At 43.6% G+C, this 18,074-nt stretch overlaps 1 protein-coding gene across 7 annotated transcripts in view; it reads right to left on the reverse strand.

Annotated features, from left to right (window-relative positions):
- MEAF6 (MYST/Esa1 associated factor 6) overlaps positions 1-18,074 on the reverse strand; it is a 33,619-nt gene that overhangs the window by 2,923 nt on the left and 12,622 nt on the right. For 3 of the 7 annotated variants that reach the window (XM_042996616.1, XM_042996612.1, XM_042996610.1), the window contains exon 5: positions 11,055-11,247. In XM_042996616.1, coding sequence (XP_042852550.1) covers positions 11,055-11,247 — 193 coding nt within the window. Of the gene's footprint in view, positions 1-4,129; positions 5,013-5,582; positions 5,617-6,240; positions 6,299-8,845; positions 8,990-10,103; positions 10,893-11,054; positions 11,248-18,074 lie in introns of those variants that run through there. The other 4 variants (XR_006221249.1, XM_042996613.1, XM_042996615.1 and 1 more) reach the window with 4 other exon arrangements.

Below are 18,074 nucleotides of genomic sequence, written 5' to 3' on the forward strand. Positions count from 1 at the left end.
CCACCTGGCAAAGCGGCACCAGACGTCACGGTCACGCCTCCTACAAAACGGGAAGCTCCAGAAAATTCCAACTCCTATGGGTAACAAATAACCCAAGAAAAATCCTCAGGAACTGGAGGAATAAGGAAAGGGAGAAAAACAAAGCATTCACATTTCAAAAGTGATTGGGGCGATAAAAATCACAGTGAGATCCGTGTTTTAACCCCTTGGTACATTCTCTACAGCTCAGCAATCCCACTGCTAAGAATCCTGTTTGCAAAGCCGAAGGCGCCATGATACTGCCCGAAATGGCAAAAGAAGGAAAAGAGCATTCATGCCATCAGAAGACCGGTTACATAAATTTTGGTGTAAGCATATAAAGGAATGTGAAGTAGCCGACAGAAGTGAGGCGGCTGCATTTACAGAACACTTTCCAAGCTGGATTACTAGATCAAAAACGTATGCCACCATTTTTGTAAAAGCCACATGCGTGTGTGCGAATAAACTCCTTTGGGAGGACACGCAATGAACTGCCTCTGGGAAGGACAACTAGTCGCTGAGGGACAGGTGGGCTGACTTTTTTCCTTGACCCTACTCCAGCCCTATTTGAATGTATGTCGTTTGCATGTGTTACTTATTCAAATGAAATATTTTAAAGCCTGAGGAAGGTACAGAAGTAAGTTATGGGGGTGGGGGTGGGGATCTGAAGAGGGTTATTTTGGCCTGGGCGGGGCGGGGGGGGGGTCCTCTAAAGTTTATTCTAGTACACGAACAGTCAACACTTAGAGCACAACGTGTGCGTGTTGTTAAAACATGACAACTGCCCATTCTGAAGATCAAAACGGTTGAATGTCAGCGACTGCTTGCGGTTCAACTGAACATTTATGAATTATCTACATGTACTAATGAGTATTTACGGAGACTGTATCACAACACATTCAGAGAACCAAAACAGGCTGAGCCAGAAAATGGATACAAATCGAAGGCCCAATATGTTCTTCCCACCTGCCATGAGCCATCCTCCAAACCCTCCTTCCTGGGGACCACCACCCTGAACTGAAGTGGGGATCAGAATCCATACCACCGGCTGTCTTAGCAGTGAGAACCTTTACTCTGCAGAAGCAGTTTCTTTTTTCTTAACTTTTTTCAACGTTTTATTTATTTTTGAGAGAGGGAGAAAGAGTGCAAGTGGGGGAGGAGGGAGAGAGAGGGAGACACAGGATCCGAAGCAGGCTCCAGGCTCCCAGCTGTCAGCACAGAGCCTGATGTGCGGCTCGAACCGACGAACCCCAAGATCACGACCTGAGCTGAAGTCAGCCGCCCAACCGACTGAGCCGACCCAGGCGCCCCTGCAGAAGCAGTTTTTGAGCCAAGTGAAAACGGTTTCAAATCATGAAGCTTCCCATTTAGAAATTCAGACACGAGCACGTTGACATCAACACAGGAATGAGAATCCCAATTGCTTCCGACTCTCTCCGCATCTTCCACGCACACCATCTTCCCCAGGCACTGAGGAGGACACCAATCTGGGAGAAGTCACTGTGTACAAAGAAGCACAAAGCCGCTCTCTCTCTCTCCACACTGCGCCAGGGCAGTGGCCCTGGAGTCGGGCTTCAGAGGTGAACTTCTACATGTAGTAATTAATGCCTCAGTCATTTGGAGTGAGGCTGAGGGGCAGAGCAGTCAGGAATAAAAGCAGAACAACTAGGTCACAGCGTGTTTCAAAACAGCGTATTTACTCCTTTCAAAGTTTGGCCATTTTAATATTTATTTCAATGCCCTTATTCACCGCACAGGTTGAGATATCGACAATACTCTCTATAGACTACTTAACAGAGTATTCTAGAGCACCCCAAGGCTCAATTTGTGCAAGCACTGGAAAGGCACCCTAGACACATACAGCAGCTCTGAAAAACCTACGCTCAGCTTGTACGGGCCGGATCCGAACTTATGGCGCTTCCCTCGGCCCCTCCCCCAGAAGAGCTTCCGATCTTTCACTTGGTGGGTTGTCCCTGCTCTCCATCTTCAACTTTGTAGGGTCAGATGCTATTGAGAACATTTTGAGTTGTTTTTTTTTTTTTTTTTAATTTTTTTAATGTTTATTTGTTTTTGAGAGAGAAAGAGATAGAATGCGAGTGGGTTGGGGCAGAGAGAGAGGGAGGCACAGAATCTGAAGCAGGATCCAAGCTCCAAGCTGTCAGCACAGAGCCTGACATGGGGCTCGAACTCACGAACTGTGAGATCATGACCTGAGCTGAAGTCCGACGCTCAACCGACTGAGCCACCCAGGCGCCCCGAGAACATTTTGAGTTTCAACAAACTATTTCCTCAGCCCCTGGAAGAGCATACTCGAGACTCCCTAGGGAGCTCTGTACAGACACCTCCCTTCCAGGAGAAGACACAAAATACAACTACCAAGTGCCTGGGTGTTTTAAAATGTCTCATAACTACCAAAAGGAGCGAAGGACAATCTCTTCCCGATGTGGACATGAGAAGCCTAAAGGCCTAAAGCAAAATACCATTCCAAACCCAAGTAACCTGGTGAAGACCTGTCCGGAAGGAAGCCCCTCTCAGGGCTCCTGGCAGCTGTTCCGGTTCCGAGGTCATCGGCCCAGTGGATGTTTGTGGACAAACTTAGTTAATAAGCAAAGTTACAAACATCACAAGCACGGTAAGCAGGATCTCTTGGGTTTCTTTCCTAAACCTCCCCAATCTAAAGACACAAGCAGTCTCTCAGGATGTAAATATCTTTGGTCTGTGGCCAGCTTTCAGGACAACTGGCAGGTCCCCTAATCAATGATTAAAACTTTATAGAGAAAAGAAGTATAAAGCAAGCAGCCTACTTCTAACCATGATTATACATACACATGTGTATTCACATACAGGGGTATGCTTTTATTTATTTACTTTTTTTTTTTTTTAATTTTAACTGTTGATTTATTTTTGAGAGAAAGAGAGAGAGGGCGAGTAGAGGGGAAGAGAGATAGAGGGAGGCACAGAATCCGAAGCAGGCTCCAGGCTCTGAGCTGTCAGCACAGAGCCTGATGCGGGGCTCGAACCCACAAACTGTGAGATCATGACCTGAGCCGAAGCCAGAGGCCTAACCGACTGGGCCACCCAGGCGCCCCAAGTATGCTTTTAAATAATACATCTTTTTAAGTGCAATCCAACTAGACCTCCAGCAAATGTCAGAAAGTCAGAAATATTTTCAGGTTTGCTGTGTGCTTTTCCTTGGGATCATGGAAACTGTCGGAACCCCCACTCCTCTCTTCCGGGAAAGGGAGAAACTGACAAAGAAGGACAGAGAAAGCTTCTGGTTCCCATCGTTTTCAGTTTTACAGTTGTTTCTTTCTTTTTTTAAGGAACAATCTAAATATAAGAAACTATTTTCTTAAAAATGCAGACACCGGAGTCCTCTTACCAAAGACATAGCCAAAGACATCTAATTAGCCACAGAGTCAAAAAAAAAAAAAAAAAGTTTATTTGAGAACAAGACTGAAAGCATTTGCACATCCGACAAGGTAGACTCATTCTGATAACAGATGCCATCCGTATTCAGCTCTACCAATATTATCACAATGGAACATATTTTTTCTAACAAAGATATGGGCATAAATCAAGGACTATGACTAAACAGCATCAAAGGAAAGGTGGGGCCCCAAATCTTATCCCACAGACTGATTCGCAACATAGGATTTCAATCAAACACTCCTAATGCAGTGGTTCGCAACCTGGCTTCTTATCAGAATCCCAGGAACTCTTTGGAAGGAAATCCCCAAAACTAGACTGCACCCCAGTCAGAGTCTCTGGTGGGGGGAGGGCCCAGGCATCGGTAGGTCTTTAAGCTCTCCAGGTGATTCCAGTGAGCAGCCGAGGTAGAGCACCACTCAAGAGGCAGGTGACAGTTCAACAAATCGGCAAGATCCTCAGCCCGGCCGGCCCGGTGAGGAAGGGGGTCTGCCGGGCATCGCTGGCTCTCGCGGATCCTATCTTTCACTCTGCTCAAGAACTCCATACGTTACTGGCTTTGGGTGCAACTGAGAGCCTTTCCATATGCCTTAATGATTTTTAGAGCAATGTTTAATCAGGCAGATACCAGCAAAGAGAGAAAAATGGAGAATGAAAGAAATTTCCATCAGGCATGATATGAATAAATAAAATAAGTGAAAAAACAATCTCAGGTTTAAAAGTAAAGCATGAGAAGTCAACACCTGTGAAATTTTATTTATATAAAAGAATAAAAATATTTTAAAAGGATTGATTTAAACTTAGGTCTTTCAGCTTTTCCTGTTCCTTGAACATGAAACTGCTTCCAACGCAGAAAGATTTAAGATAGGTAATTATTAAATAAACACTCTTTACCTTTCCCCTGCAAAAAAAAAAAACACAGAGCCGCGTTTCCCATCTTATTTATGGTAAACCAGATCATTCTCTGTTAAAAATAGTGGCAACTGCGCGAAGCGGACGATCAGATATGCCAGCAGGAAGGTATGAGCTGTACAATGGCATTACAAAAAGTCCCAAAAGAAAAGAAGATGGTAAAAACAATAGAAAAATAATAAAACACAAACAAAATAGGAAAATGCCAGATATTTACAGCCTCCCTCTGAAATGTGACCTATGTTCTACTTTCAGCATAAAACAAAACCGGAGAACATGTCTCGATGGGTATCACAGACGAAGAAGCTGGTGCCAGCCAGTTTGGGGGGGGGGGGGTGGAGGGGGGGAGACACTCATTCCAAGAAGGGAAAAACGCACAGTTAGCAACTTGCTGGAATTGTAACCACGTCTTGGTCTTCTTGCTGTTCTGTTACCAAAAATGACACAAAGTAAATGATCCAATGTGGTCTTACAGAAATGACTTGTCACCACGGTTCAGAACAAACTATTCAGAGTCACAGGCACTGGGTCTGGGAAAGCAGAGGTGGGTGGCCGCACACTCAGGTGAGGGATATTTATCTTTGTGAGGTCGGAGGAGGGAAGCAGGGCTCTATAGCCTGGAAGCTTCTGCACTAATGAGTCTTCTAATAGTCCTAAAGAGAGAAAAACAAAGTCCCAACTTACTCTCAGTAGAACATCAGTTTGAACCTAGGGGGAAAAAAAAAAACCTCACCCATAAAGAACCCTGCTAGGGGGTTGCTCTGTAGCCAAATATTCTACTTCAAATGTAACAGACAACACTTCACATCTGAAAATGGCCTGTCTTCCAAGTCCAGAGAGGGACCGAAACATCAATGCTGCCCTTATCAGGCCCCCTGAGCTCACCAATCAGAGAAAGAAAGAAAAAAAAAAAAATCCTAGTAGTAATTCATTCTTTAATCAAAAGGACTTTTTCTTCAGGAAAAATGTGTGACCACTTTCTCTACCCAAAATACAAAAGAAAGTAACACCTACAAGTTGAAGTGTGCCCAAATGGACACCCCGGCCTTCAAAATGAGAGCTGCAACCCGAGAGAGACAAGAGAGACGAGAGAGAGAGAGCGAGAGAGAGAGAGAGAGAGCGCGCGCGCTCATGCAGGAGCACTCGGGCTCTGAGGACAAACATATGGTTCTAATCATCTACAAAATCACCAGTCTCTCTGAAATGGTCTGGCTGATACTTACAGCTCGTGGTTTTTTGTTTAACTTCAGATCAATCCTGTGATAGAAAAGATAAAAGATATTTGCATTTTAATTTACAGAAAAAGGGGCCAGGAATCAGCTACTGCATAGGGCACAAGCTATAACAAAGACTATTTGGTTAAGTAAAATCCACATTCTTCATTAGACTATGTCACATTTAGTTGTTTACCCAGATATTATTGAGCAAGTATTTAAAAACATAAGCAGATACTCTTGCCGCAAGGCAGACTTAGATGACAAAAAGAAATATACAGCAGTTACGAAAGCCGTATCATTTTAAAACTATTCAAAACTAGGCGTTAAAGAGATTGGATTAAGAGGGCATGCTCTACAGTTAATGTGTTAGCTCTGTAACTCTATCACTGATAATCACTGAGACACATAATGATTAAGAACAGGAAAGAGACTAGGAGTTTGTATTTCTGGACAGGAAACACAAAAGAAATTAAACAAATTTCAATTTTTAGGTCTTTCCGAAGCAAAATATCAAGATCTTAAACTATTAATCTCCTTACGAAGCAAAGCCAGAAAATCAATTTAAATGTGAATTAAAAGTAAAGGTTATCTACTTTTAAAGAAATTAAAATGCATAAGAGTGAAGTTTACTTAATTTTGCTTAAGTTATTAAATAAAATGTTACCTCCATCACGTTTTTCTGTTTTTAAAAAAAACTTCCCAGCCTAACCTAATATACATACCTACAATTAAACAGATAAACTATGGGTTAGAAAGGTCTCAAAAAGGCATATCGGTCTCTACACACTAAACAACACAGCACAAATACTAATTCAAATCAAACTTACTCAAAGTCATAATCAAACATGCCAGACGGGCTGAGGGGCAGCATTTGAAAGGAAGAAAGCAATAGAAATTAATATACTAATTGAATAAATTAGTCGATTAGCCACCCTAGCAAGATTTGTAGAAACAAAATCAGCTTTCAGAATCTTAAGCGATAAAGTTTCAAACATCAAAGCACCCAAGATTTTGTGGTTGGGAGAGTCCCTTCCCTCCTGGATTTTGTATCAGAGCAGACTATGAAAGGAAAAGTTATTTCATTAGGAAACGAGGTAACTGCAGGCCCTCTATTAGCTGCCAGACTCAGAGTTAGAACTTGTAAAATATTTAATTGTCATGAAGAATATAAATAGGGCATTAGAAGAAATAGAGAAAGAAGGGTTTAGTCATATAATGAAAGGTGCTTCGAAGACAGTACTAACAATTCAGCACAATATACTTTGACCAACATAAGAGATAAAAACATCACACATTTTTTTAAAAAGAAAGCATTTTGCAACTTTGAACTCAAGTTCTATGTTGGAGGCATGTCTGGGGAACACGGTCCTCTTTCTACAGCATTCATCCTAGAGGCCCAGGGTCAAACGAATCACCTCAGTGCTAGGCCTGCTCCAGAAACTGCAGAGGCAAGTCACTTTGCCCCTGAACTGGCGATGACAGCTAACTGTTCCTGTCAGGGCCAGGACTTCGAACACCCAAACCGACGGCCCCCCCCCCCTACTAAAACAAAGGAGAGCCGATCTCCCCAAGCCCCCAAGCCTCGGGGATCTGCAAGGGAATGGTGAAGGGGAGGAGGCTGTGTAGGCCATCGCTGCTAACAGACCACGGTCCGGGCAGACTTCCAAGGCAAACATGAACCCTGAGCATGACACCGGCTCCTTGGCTGTTGTAACACCTTTTACACCATAGGTAGGTGCTGGAACAATATGCAAAATGCTGTATTCTCCTCCTAGCCCATGTTTGCAAGAGTGAAGCTGGAAGAAAGCATAACTTCGGTATCCCTTATGCAACCGTGTCACTTACGGCATCTGGGAAAGGGCACACGGTGCACCAACCAGGAACTATCAACAACCTAACTCTCGGCCTAACTTAATTTTGTTCGCAAATTAAAGTAGACTGTACCCACCTAAAGAAAACTTCACAAACTACCTGGAAGAATTCTAGGGTTTTGTATATTAGTAAAGACCTGTAAGAACAGCTGTAAGTTATTATTGCAACTTTCTTCCTTACAGCCGCTGGGACTTATTGTTCAGATACCATGTAAAATATAAGAATTCAGAACAGGGTGATCATTTGTGAATGCTAAACATTATTTGATAAATGTTCATATTCCTAAGGAGGACAAATCCAAAAGTTATTCCTTTTTGCTCAAGTTCCATATTTATTTCCACTTTGCTTTACTCAGCACTAAATAGGGCCTGGCAGGGGCGCCTGGGTGGCTCAGTCGGTTAAGCGGCCGACTTCGGCCCAGGTCATGATCTCGTGGTCCGTGAGTTCGAGCCCCGCGTCGGGCTCTGTGCTGACAGCTCAGAGCCTGGAGCCTGTTTCAGATTCTGTGTTTCCCTCTCTCTGACCCTCCCCCGTTCATGCTTTGTCTCTCTCTGTCTCAAAAATAAATAAACGTTAAAAAAAATATATTAAATAGGGCCTGGCACACAGTGGGTACTCAGACATTTGCTGAAATAATTTACAACTGACTTCATCTAAATAGGTGGGGGGGAGGGTTGTGGCACATTGCGGGGGAGATACAAATACCGTTCGGGGTGCAAACGTTCAAATGTGTACAAATACAGCACTCCAGCCCCAGCCCCATGCCCACTAGGAGAGACATCAGTCAGGGCTCTGGGATCTTTAGGAGAGACATCAGTCAGGGGTCTGGACACTTCCTGACCAAAGATGACAGGAATCTGAGAACTTTAACTGGCCACTGAGATGCCACTCCAGTGCACTGAACCTGTTTACACAGAAAGAAGGCAAATCAGCTCCACTCTGCTCCCTTGGGGCAGGTAAGCGCCTACAGCCAAAGGGAGGAGGCTGGCCAGATACCACACCAGGCGGGTGACAAAAGGCTCCAGCTTTCCAGACAGAAAATGTCATTTGTGAAAGCAATAACTAACATCGAAGATCTTTATAAATCCTAGTATTTATAAAAATGGCAGGAAGAAATGCTTTTTCTATGGAAATCTACTAGTACTAGAAGCCTGCAGGAGGAAAGTTAAGTTCATGCTTAATTCCATTTATTGGTCAGCTGATCATGGCATTAAAAAAAGGGAAGGATTGGGGCACCAGTCGGTAAAGCGTCCGACTTCGGCTCAGGTCATGATCTCACGGTTCGTGAGTTCAAGCCCCATGTCAGGCTCTGTGCTGACAGCTCGGAGCCTGGAGCCTGCTTCGGATTCTGTGTCTCCCTCTCTCTCTGCCCCTCCCCTGCTCATGCTCTGTCTCTCTCTGTCTCAAAAATAAATAAAACATTAAAAAAAAATTTTTTTTCAAAGGGAAGGATTACCTATAATAAACAGTAGCTATCTACTGTACCACAAATGGAAGAAACATCCAGAAACTTTCAAGGAATGTTCCCCCTACTCAGGACACTGTGAAATAGGAAAAGAGTAATTACTTTAAAATGACACTGGAGGAGTAAATTTAATAAAAGCAACACAGAGCATGACAATTATCTTGACAATTTAAAAAAATATTTTGAGTATGGTTCCCTCGGGGGGTGGGGGGCGGCCCGGGTGGCTCAGTTGGTTGAGCGCCTGACTCTTGATTTCTGCTCAGGTCATGATCCCAGGGACATGGGATCACACCCCGCATCAGGCTCTGCACTGAGCGTGGAGCCTGCTTAAGATTCTCACTCTCTCTCCCCCTGCCCCTTGTTCCACCCCTCCCCCACTCACGTGCTCTCTAAAAAAAAAGATTATGGTTCCTTGCTACTGTTTGTGATCAGTTAGCATTAGTCCTACCACAGTGATTATATAGCCTATAACCTACACACAAAAAAAGATAAGCAATTTTTGCTATTTGTTACTGCAGTTACGAGATTGGCATAGTGATTTTTGGTTTGCAGGAAAGTGCTGAGCAGCAGTCTTGAGTCACCATTTGGAGGAAATACTATTTCTGCAGTCTAAAAACCACCACCACCATTGACAAGAAAAATTTTTAGAAGAATTAAAGAATCTATTGATGCCTAGGAGGCTTAAACCAGTTTAAGTTCATTCTACATTATCCCCATGTGCCATAACCACGAAGCTAACAACGTGAATGCCTTGGGTGCGTGTGAAGGAACATCCTACACGTCTGTGGAACAAGCCAGCCCAGAAGCACACTGGAGGACAGGGAGCTCCGCCCCTTCCTTGCCCTTCCCCTTTCCTCTCAATGTGCAGCCTCCTGGGGCGCCTGGGTGGTTCAGCCAGTTAAGCGGTCCACTTCCCTTCAGGTCATGATCCCATGAATTCCAGCCCCGCGTCGGGCTCTGTGCTGACAGCTCAGAGCCTGGAGCTGCTTCAGATTCTGTGTCTCCCTCTCTCTCTGCCCTTCCCCTACTCGCACTCTGTCTCTCTCAAAAATAAATAAAAACATTAAATATATATATACACACACACACATATATATGTATATATGTGTGTATATATGTGTGTGTGTGTGTGTGTGTATATATATATATATATACACACACACACACACACACACACATATCTATCCATCTATCTATACACACACACACATATATGCAGGCTCCCAAGAGGAGCAGGACAAAAGCCAGCCTGTGGATACCTGGTTTTCATGCCTCCCAGAAGAAGGTTTGAGGTCAGGGCAAGATTCTTCTAGAAACTATGCCATTACCCTCTCTGAGTACAGCTGTTTAATTTCCAATTATCTGAGTTAATAGTCCCAGGCAGAGTGAATGCTAAAATCTTCTCTGGATGACACCTGACCTCTCTGTCCACTGATGTCATACCTATCTCATTACACACTGTAAAAACAAAAGAAACCAAAAGATAACCCCCACCCCACATACACAGTGGACATACATTAGCTAGAAAGGCACTCTCATATCTTACAGACTTTATATTACTCCTCTCTGATATCTGAAATCAGCATATTAGAGAGATATATAACAAATCACAAGCAACCAAAAAACTTGTATTTAAAGAGAAAAAAGGCATGTCAGATCAGCTCTCTCCATCCACGAGCGAATAACTGTAGGCAGGGACCAGGATTAAGAGCAGAAGACTTTCTCCACTTTTCCAGCTTCCCAACATGTACTAGCGGCATTTTCCAAAGACTATTACACACATTCCATTTCTACTTCCCCTTTCGCCCTTCTAAAAGGATTCCAAATTCACCGCATTAAACAAAGTTTTCATAGAATGCCATTCTTCTACACTAGAACAGTGGGAAGGATGTCTTCCTTCATGGTTACTCTAAATGCCCACCAATTCCTCCACTGGAGAAAACTTCTATTTCACTTGGATCAAAGCAATCTCTCCCCATCTGCAACACAAAGAGGGCACCAATCCCAAAGAATTCTCACTCTGGTACAGACCCTTAACAGCAATGGTCACGGAGGCTGGGGGGTGGGGTGGGGTGGGGGTTGGGGTGGGGGTGGGCAGGGGGGGCAGGGGCGGGCGGGGAGGGGAGGCCCCTGCCACTGACCTGTGCCGGTTTTTATTCTTTCGTTTTTTATGGCTGCTGTGATGACTCCCTGAGGAAGTAGAAGAAGCAGCCTTCTGAGGCTTCACTCCCTGCACAGATCCATCCAGATCCTCAGGGTCCTCCTGGCTGGGCTCATTTTCCTGATTGTGGAAGTCTGGAGAAGTATCACTTTCCGTCCCGCTTCCCGGCTCCCCTGGAGGGAATAAACACAGGTCCCAGAAGCAAGGTCAGCATTCCTCAGGCAGTCTGTCCGGCAGCCAGGAGAGAGGTCTCGGAGCACTAATACACAGAAAAAGAGACTATTTCCTATCCTCAAGGACCAGACATTTTACCTGACAGGAAAATACTTGCAGACAGAGAAGGTATGTACCCTTCAAGGCATCAGAGTTACCAGTGTTCCTGAACTACAAGTCTTCTGAGACACTGTAACCAAAAGCAGCCTTTCTAAGCACTGCTGGGAGATGGGACCATACAACCAGGAGTTATTTAAACACAGAATCCACAAATGGGATTAATAATTATACAAGAAGCCTGGGTTCCTTCCCCAAACTGTACAGAAATCCTGTCTATCAAGAAAGGGGGCTTGGGATGCCTGGGTGGCTCAGTCGGTTAGGCCTCCAACTCTTGGTTTCAGCTCAGGTCATGATCTCATCAGGTTCTGGTATCAGGCTCTGCGCTGACAGTGCGGAGCCTGCTGAGGATTCTTTCTCCCTCCCACCCTCTCCCTCCCCAGCTACGTCTCTCTCTCTCTCAAAATAAATAACTCTATAAATAAATAAATAAATAAAGTGGTAATATTCTTCAGCTGACACATATTCCCAATTTTAAAACATCCTTTATATAGCAAATAAAAAATTAAAAAACATTCTGCATAAACAAATACTCTTTAAAACATTTATTTATTTATTTATTTATTTATTTATTTATTTATTTATTTAGAGAGACCGCGCGCGCACACGTGCGACAGAGAGAGAGGGAGAGAGAAATCCCAAGCAGGCTCCATGGTGTCAGCACAGAGCCCAATATAGGGCTCGAACTGACAAACTGTGAGATCAGGACCTGAGTCAAAATCAAGAGTCGGACATTTACCCAACTGAGCCACCCGGGTGCCCCATAAATAAATACTTTTAAGAATAATTGTGTATACTCTGGCAAATGTATACCTAGGTTTTTCCTGAAAGGAATTTCTTGAGACCTTAACAGATGAGGATGGAAGAATACTTTCACTTTACTCGGCTATTGAAGGACCCTAAGTATGTACACGTTTTCTTGTTTTAAATTTTTTAAAAATTTTTGGACACTATCCGTTTGTAAAAACTGTCAAGAGGGGTCTTGTGGACAGCAGAGCCAGACCCCAGTTTTCTTCTTTTTATACCTTTGTATTATAAACTGTTGGGAAGGATTTCAAATTGAGTAGGCCATGGATATAAGAAGAAAAGAAAGGGATGGTCCCAAAAGAGCGGAAGGGAGAAATGGAACCAGATCTCAGAAATCATGAAACCCTACTTTTGAACGCTTCATGAGAGCAACAGAAGAGGGAGCCCTACAACCAGGAAGCCAGAGAAAGCGTGCTGCTGAACTGTGCTTCTAAGGTTCAGGAAAACCCATTTCACGTAAAAATTAGCAAACAAACTTCAAACTGCAGGAACCACGACTGTGGGGGCACTGGCCTCAGAAGAGACCTACAGATCAAAAGAATTCAAAGTCCAGTTACAAACATTTTTACATTTACAGTCCAATGATTTTCATGGGCGACAAGACAATTCAACGAAGAAAGCGTCGTCTTTCTGATAAATAATGCTGGGACAAGTGGATGTCCACGAAGGAAAGAATGAAGTTGGAGCCCTGTCTCACACCAAACACGAAAATTAACTCAAAATGTATCACAGGCTTAAATGTAAGTAAGGGCTAAACACTAAAACTCTCAGAACTCATTTGATTAGGCAAATGGTTTCTCAGATAGGACCACAAAAGGAAGCATAACAAGGAAAAAAAATGTAAATTGAACTATACTGTTTTATTATATAAAACTCTTGAGCTGCAAGCAATATTCCCAAGAAAGTAAAAAAAAAAACAATTCACAGAAAGGGAGAAATATTTGCGATTCATATATGTGATAAGACCTTTTTGTTTGTTTGTTTCTACTTCTGTTTACAAACCCTTATGCCGAGGGCTGACTTTCAGTAGATTGCAGCGAGGGAGGTGCTCTGCCGGGAAGGAAACCCCAACCCACAAATGGGCTGTCTACAAATGGCTTAGCTCTAGGCTCTCCATGAACATATATCGTGTGACGGGCGAGGGAGCAGCCCCTTTCTGGCTGCACCCTGTTTCCCAGGACAAGAGGCTCTCCGCACTGGATTTAGAGGCATTCAGTCACAATCCCGCAGTTGGTAGCTTCGCCCCGTTGGCTCTTCAGCCAAGCACATATACCAAATCTGATGAGGCCTCATATCCAGAATATATATAAGAACTCTTAGAACCCACTAATGAAAAGAGAAAAAGCCAAATTAAAAAATCGGCAAAGGATCTGCACGCAGTTCTCAGAAGAAGATACACAGTGGTCAATAACACGTGGAAAGATGCTCAACGTCATGAGCCATTAGGAAAATGTAAATGAAAACCACAGAGAGACTAGGAAGATAAACAATAACGAGTGTTGGTGAGGATGTGGAGAAACTGGAACCCTCATACACTGCTGATGGGAAGAGAAAATGGTGCAGCCACATTGGAAAGTTTGGCAGTCCCACAAGTCCCGTGTGAACGAAAACAGGCTCACACAAACCTTGTCATGGATATTCACGGCAGTGTTACTCAATAGCAGCCGAGTGACCATTAACTGACGAACGCATAAATAAAATGTGGTACAGCCATACAATGCAATATTATTCAGCATTAAAAAGAAACATAATACTAATACACGTTCTGTTTTGGGTTTGCTTGTTTGTTTTCCTTGGTGTGGTTACAGTGTTAAGAGCCTATCGTTTACAGAGAACTACCATATCATCCAGCAATCCTTCCTCTGGGCACTTAACCAAAAGAACTGAAATCAGGATTTTGAAGAGACACCTGCACTCCCAAGTCGACCGCAGCATTAATTCACATTACCCAAGGTGTGGAAACAACCTTCAGGTCCATCAACAGATGAACGCATAAAGAAAATGTGGTATATACCTAGAGCAGAATATATTATTTGGCCTTAAGACAAAGAAGGAAACCCTGACATATGCTGCAAGGCTGATGAATTAGGAGGACGTCGTGCTAACTGAAGTCAACCAGTCCCAGGAGGGCAAACACCGCATGATTCGATTTCGGTGAGGGGTCTAAAATAGACTCCCAGAAGCAGAGAGCGGGATGCTGGCAGCCTCCAGGGGGAAGGAGAAATGGCGAGCGGAAAGTTTCAGCCAGACAACACGAAGAATCTCTAAGAGATCTGCTGTACAACACAGTAGTTAACAATACTGTATCGGGCACTTAAAAATCTGTGTGGCTCAGCTGGTAGAGCATGTGACTCTTACTCTCAGGTCTGGAGTTCAAGTCCCAAGTTAGGCGTTGAGCCTACTTAAAAAAAAAAAAAAAAAAATCTGTGGAACCCATTTTTAGTGTTCTTACAACAATTAAAAAAAAACTCTATGAAACATGTATACAAGAAAAATAGTATGATGTTTAGGATTTTCAGTATAACACAGGGGGTGGAAGTGAGAGTACGGGGGCTGTGAACACGGCGCTGACCACGTTCTGATGATTTGGGGGCCATGTGCTAGATACGCAGGGGTTTGTCATTTTACAGTCTTTACCGGTCTAGATTCAAAAATTCACTTTGATAAAGAGTTGAAAAGTACTCACTTTTAAGACATCTAGATGGCCAACTGACACATGAAAAGATGCTCAACACTCATCATCAGGGAAATACAAATCAAAACCACAATGAGATACCACTTCACACCTGTCAGAATGGCTAACATTAACAACTCGGGCAACAACAGATGTAGGCAAGGATGCGGAGAAAGAGGATCTCTTTTGCATTGTTGGTGGGAATGCAAGCTGGTGCAGCCACTCTGGAAACAGTATGGAGGTTCCTCAAAAAATTAAAAATACAACTATCCTATGACACAGCAATTGCACTACTAGGCATTTATCCACGGGATACAGGTGTGCTGTTTCGAAGGGACACATGTACCCCCATGTTTATAGAAGCACTATCAACAATAGCCAAAGTATGCAAAGAGCCCAAATATCCACCAACGGATGAATGGATAAAGAAGATGTGGTATATATATATATATATATATATATATATATATATATATACATACATACATACACACACACACATACACGATGGAGTATTACTCGGCCATGAAAAAGAATGGAATCTTGTCATTTGCAACTACGTGGATGGAACTAGAGGGTATTATGCTAAGCGAAATTAGTCAGAGAAAGACAAATATCATGACTTCACTCATATGAGGACTTTAAGACTCAGAACAGATGAACATAAGGGAAGGGAAGCAAAAATAATACAAAAACAGGGAGGGGGCAAAACAGAAGAGACTCTTAAATATGGAGAACAAACAGAGGTTACTGGAGGGGTTGTGGGAGGGGGGATGGGCTAAATGAGTAAGAGGCATTAAGGACTCTACTCCTGAAATCATTGTTGCACTATATGCTAACTTGGATGTAACTTAAAAAAAATAAAATAAAATAAAATAAAGTACTCACTTTTCCACGTAGTTTACCCAACAATATCTACAACAGGCCTAAGCTATGCCTTTAGGAATGTAAATGGTGACACTCTTTTTGGAAAGTCTAGGGTGTTTTCCAAAACCAAAATCCCATTCCCCGATTCTCCAGACACCAACTGGATTCCATTCTGACACTAACTACCAGAGTTAGGGCAGACCCACAGCTTAAGGGCTCAATCCCATAAGAGTGCCCCACTTCAAACACCAGTCCCAACTCCCAGGCCTCCCATACTTCTGACCAACCGGCTATAAATCAGGGGTACCCTAAACCCCTTCCCTCAGCTTCCATAATTTGCTACAGTAGCCACACAAACTCAGGAACATGATTTACTTACTGTTAACGTTGTCTATTATACGGGGTACAGCTCCGGAGCAGCAAAATAGAAGAGACGCACGGGGCAAGGTACCCATGCCTTTTCTGGGCCTACCACCCTGCCATTCACCAAGAAAAGCTCCACCGTTTAGGGGTTTAATGGAAATTTCATTACGCAGTCGTGATTAATTAAGTCACTGGCCACTGGTGATTCACTCAGTCTCTAGCCCCTCTCCTCTCCCCTCTCTCAGAGGTTTGGGGGTAGAGCTTAAAGTTCTAAGCCCCCATCCTGGAGCTCTCTAGGGGCCCCCAGCCATCAGTCATCTTCATTAGCATACAGAAATTTCTCTTGGGGGCACCTGGGTGGCTCAGTCGGTTAAGTGTCCAACTTCAACTCAGGTCACGATCTCACAGGTTTGTGAGTTCAAGCCCCACATCAGGCTCTCCACTAACAGTGCAGAGCCCACTTCAGAGCCTCTGTTTCTCTCCCTGCCCCTCCCCTGCTCTGTCTGTCTCTCTCTCTCTCAAAAATAAATAAATAAATATTAAAAAACATTTCTTTTGCATGCTAGTCATTCTTTTTTTAAAAATTTATTTATTTGAGAGAGAGAGAGAGAGAGAGAGAGAGAGAGAGAGAGAGAATGCACGCACACATGTGCAAGTGGGAGAGGAACAGAAAGGGAAGGAGACAGAGAATCCCCTGCTGACTCTGCTGTCAGCACAGAGCCCAACTTGGGGCTCAATCCCATGAACTGAGAGATCACGACCTGAGCCAAAATTCAAAGTCGGATGTTCAACCTATTGAGCCACCCAGGCACCCCACCTGCTAGTCATTCTTATCGCTCTGGAGATTCCAAGGGTTTTAGGAGCTGTGTGCCAGAACAGGGGACAAACACCAAATATATATTTCCCATCACACCACAGAAAGTAACTGTGCTATATCACGAAAATCACCCTTTGACACAGTAGTGCCACTTTTGGGGCACTATCCTGTAGAAATAAAGTCCATTACAAAAAAGCAAGCGGACAAGGAAGTTTACTGCAACCTTGTTTAGCGGGGAAAATGGAGACAATGTGAATTCTCACCAACAGAGGAGGTACCCGGTATTTTTCAGCTTTTAAAAAGAATGTGAGGGTTGCCTGGGTGGCTCAGTCAATTAAGTATCGGACTCTTGGTTTCAGCTCAGGTCATGATCTCATGGTTCGTGAGTTCGAGCCCCGCGTTGGGCTCTGTGCTGACAGTCTAGATTCTCCGTCTTCAGATTCTCTGTCTCCCTCTCTCTCTGCCCCTCCCCTGCTCATGCTCTCTCTCTCCTTCAAAATAAATAAACATTAAAGTAATAATAATAATAATAAATAAAAAGAATGGTGAGATTATAACAATAGCTAACACAGTCCCTACTATAAGCCAGGCACTGTTCTATACACTTAAAAAAAATTTTTTTTAATCTTTATTTATTTATTTTTGAGAGAGACGGCAAGCAGGGGGTGGGGAGGGGCAGAGAGAGGAGAGAGAGAATCCCAAGTAGGCTCCACAAGAGTCAGCACAGAGTCCGACATGGGGCTCGATCTCACAGACTGAGAGATCATGACCTGAGCCGACATCAAGAACTGGGACGCTTAACCAAGCCACCCAGGCACTCCCTCCACACTTCAAATATATCACATCTACAACCTTCACAGAAACCTCTACAACCAAGATGACCATTTGACAGAGACGGGAATTGAGGCTAGAGGTTAAGAAAGCTGCTCAAGGTCACACAGCTCATAAGGTGAAGATTCGGAATTCACACTCAAAGACAGTTTGGCTCCAAAGCCCACGCTCTTCATCACGACTCTACCGTCTCGCTCTATGCACACTCAACCTGCAGGGGTGCATGTGCTAAGGGAAAAAGCAGGTAATATGCACTGGGAGAGCCAATTTTTTCTTTAAAAAAAAAAAAATCCTCTTTATGTACATAGTTA

Source organism: Panthera tigris, chromosome C1 (assembly GCF_018350195.1).
Source record: "Panthera tigris isolate Pti1 chromosome C1, P.tigris_Pti1_mat1.1, whole genome shotgun sequence".
Classification (NCBI taxonomy): Eukaryota; Metazoa; Chordata; class Mammalia; order Carnivora; family Felidae; genus Panthera; species Panthera tigris.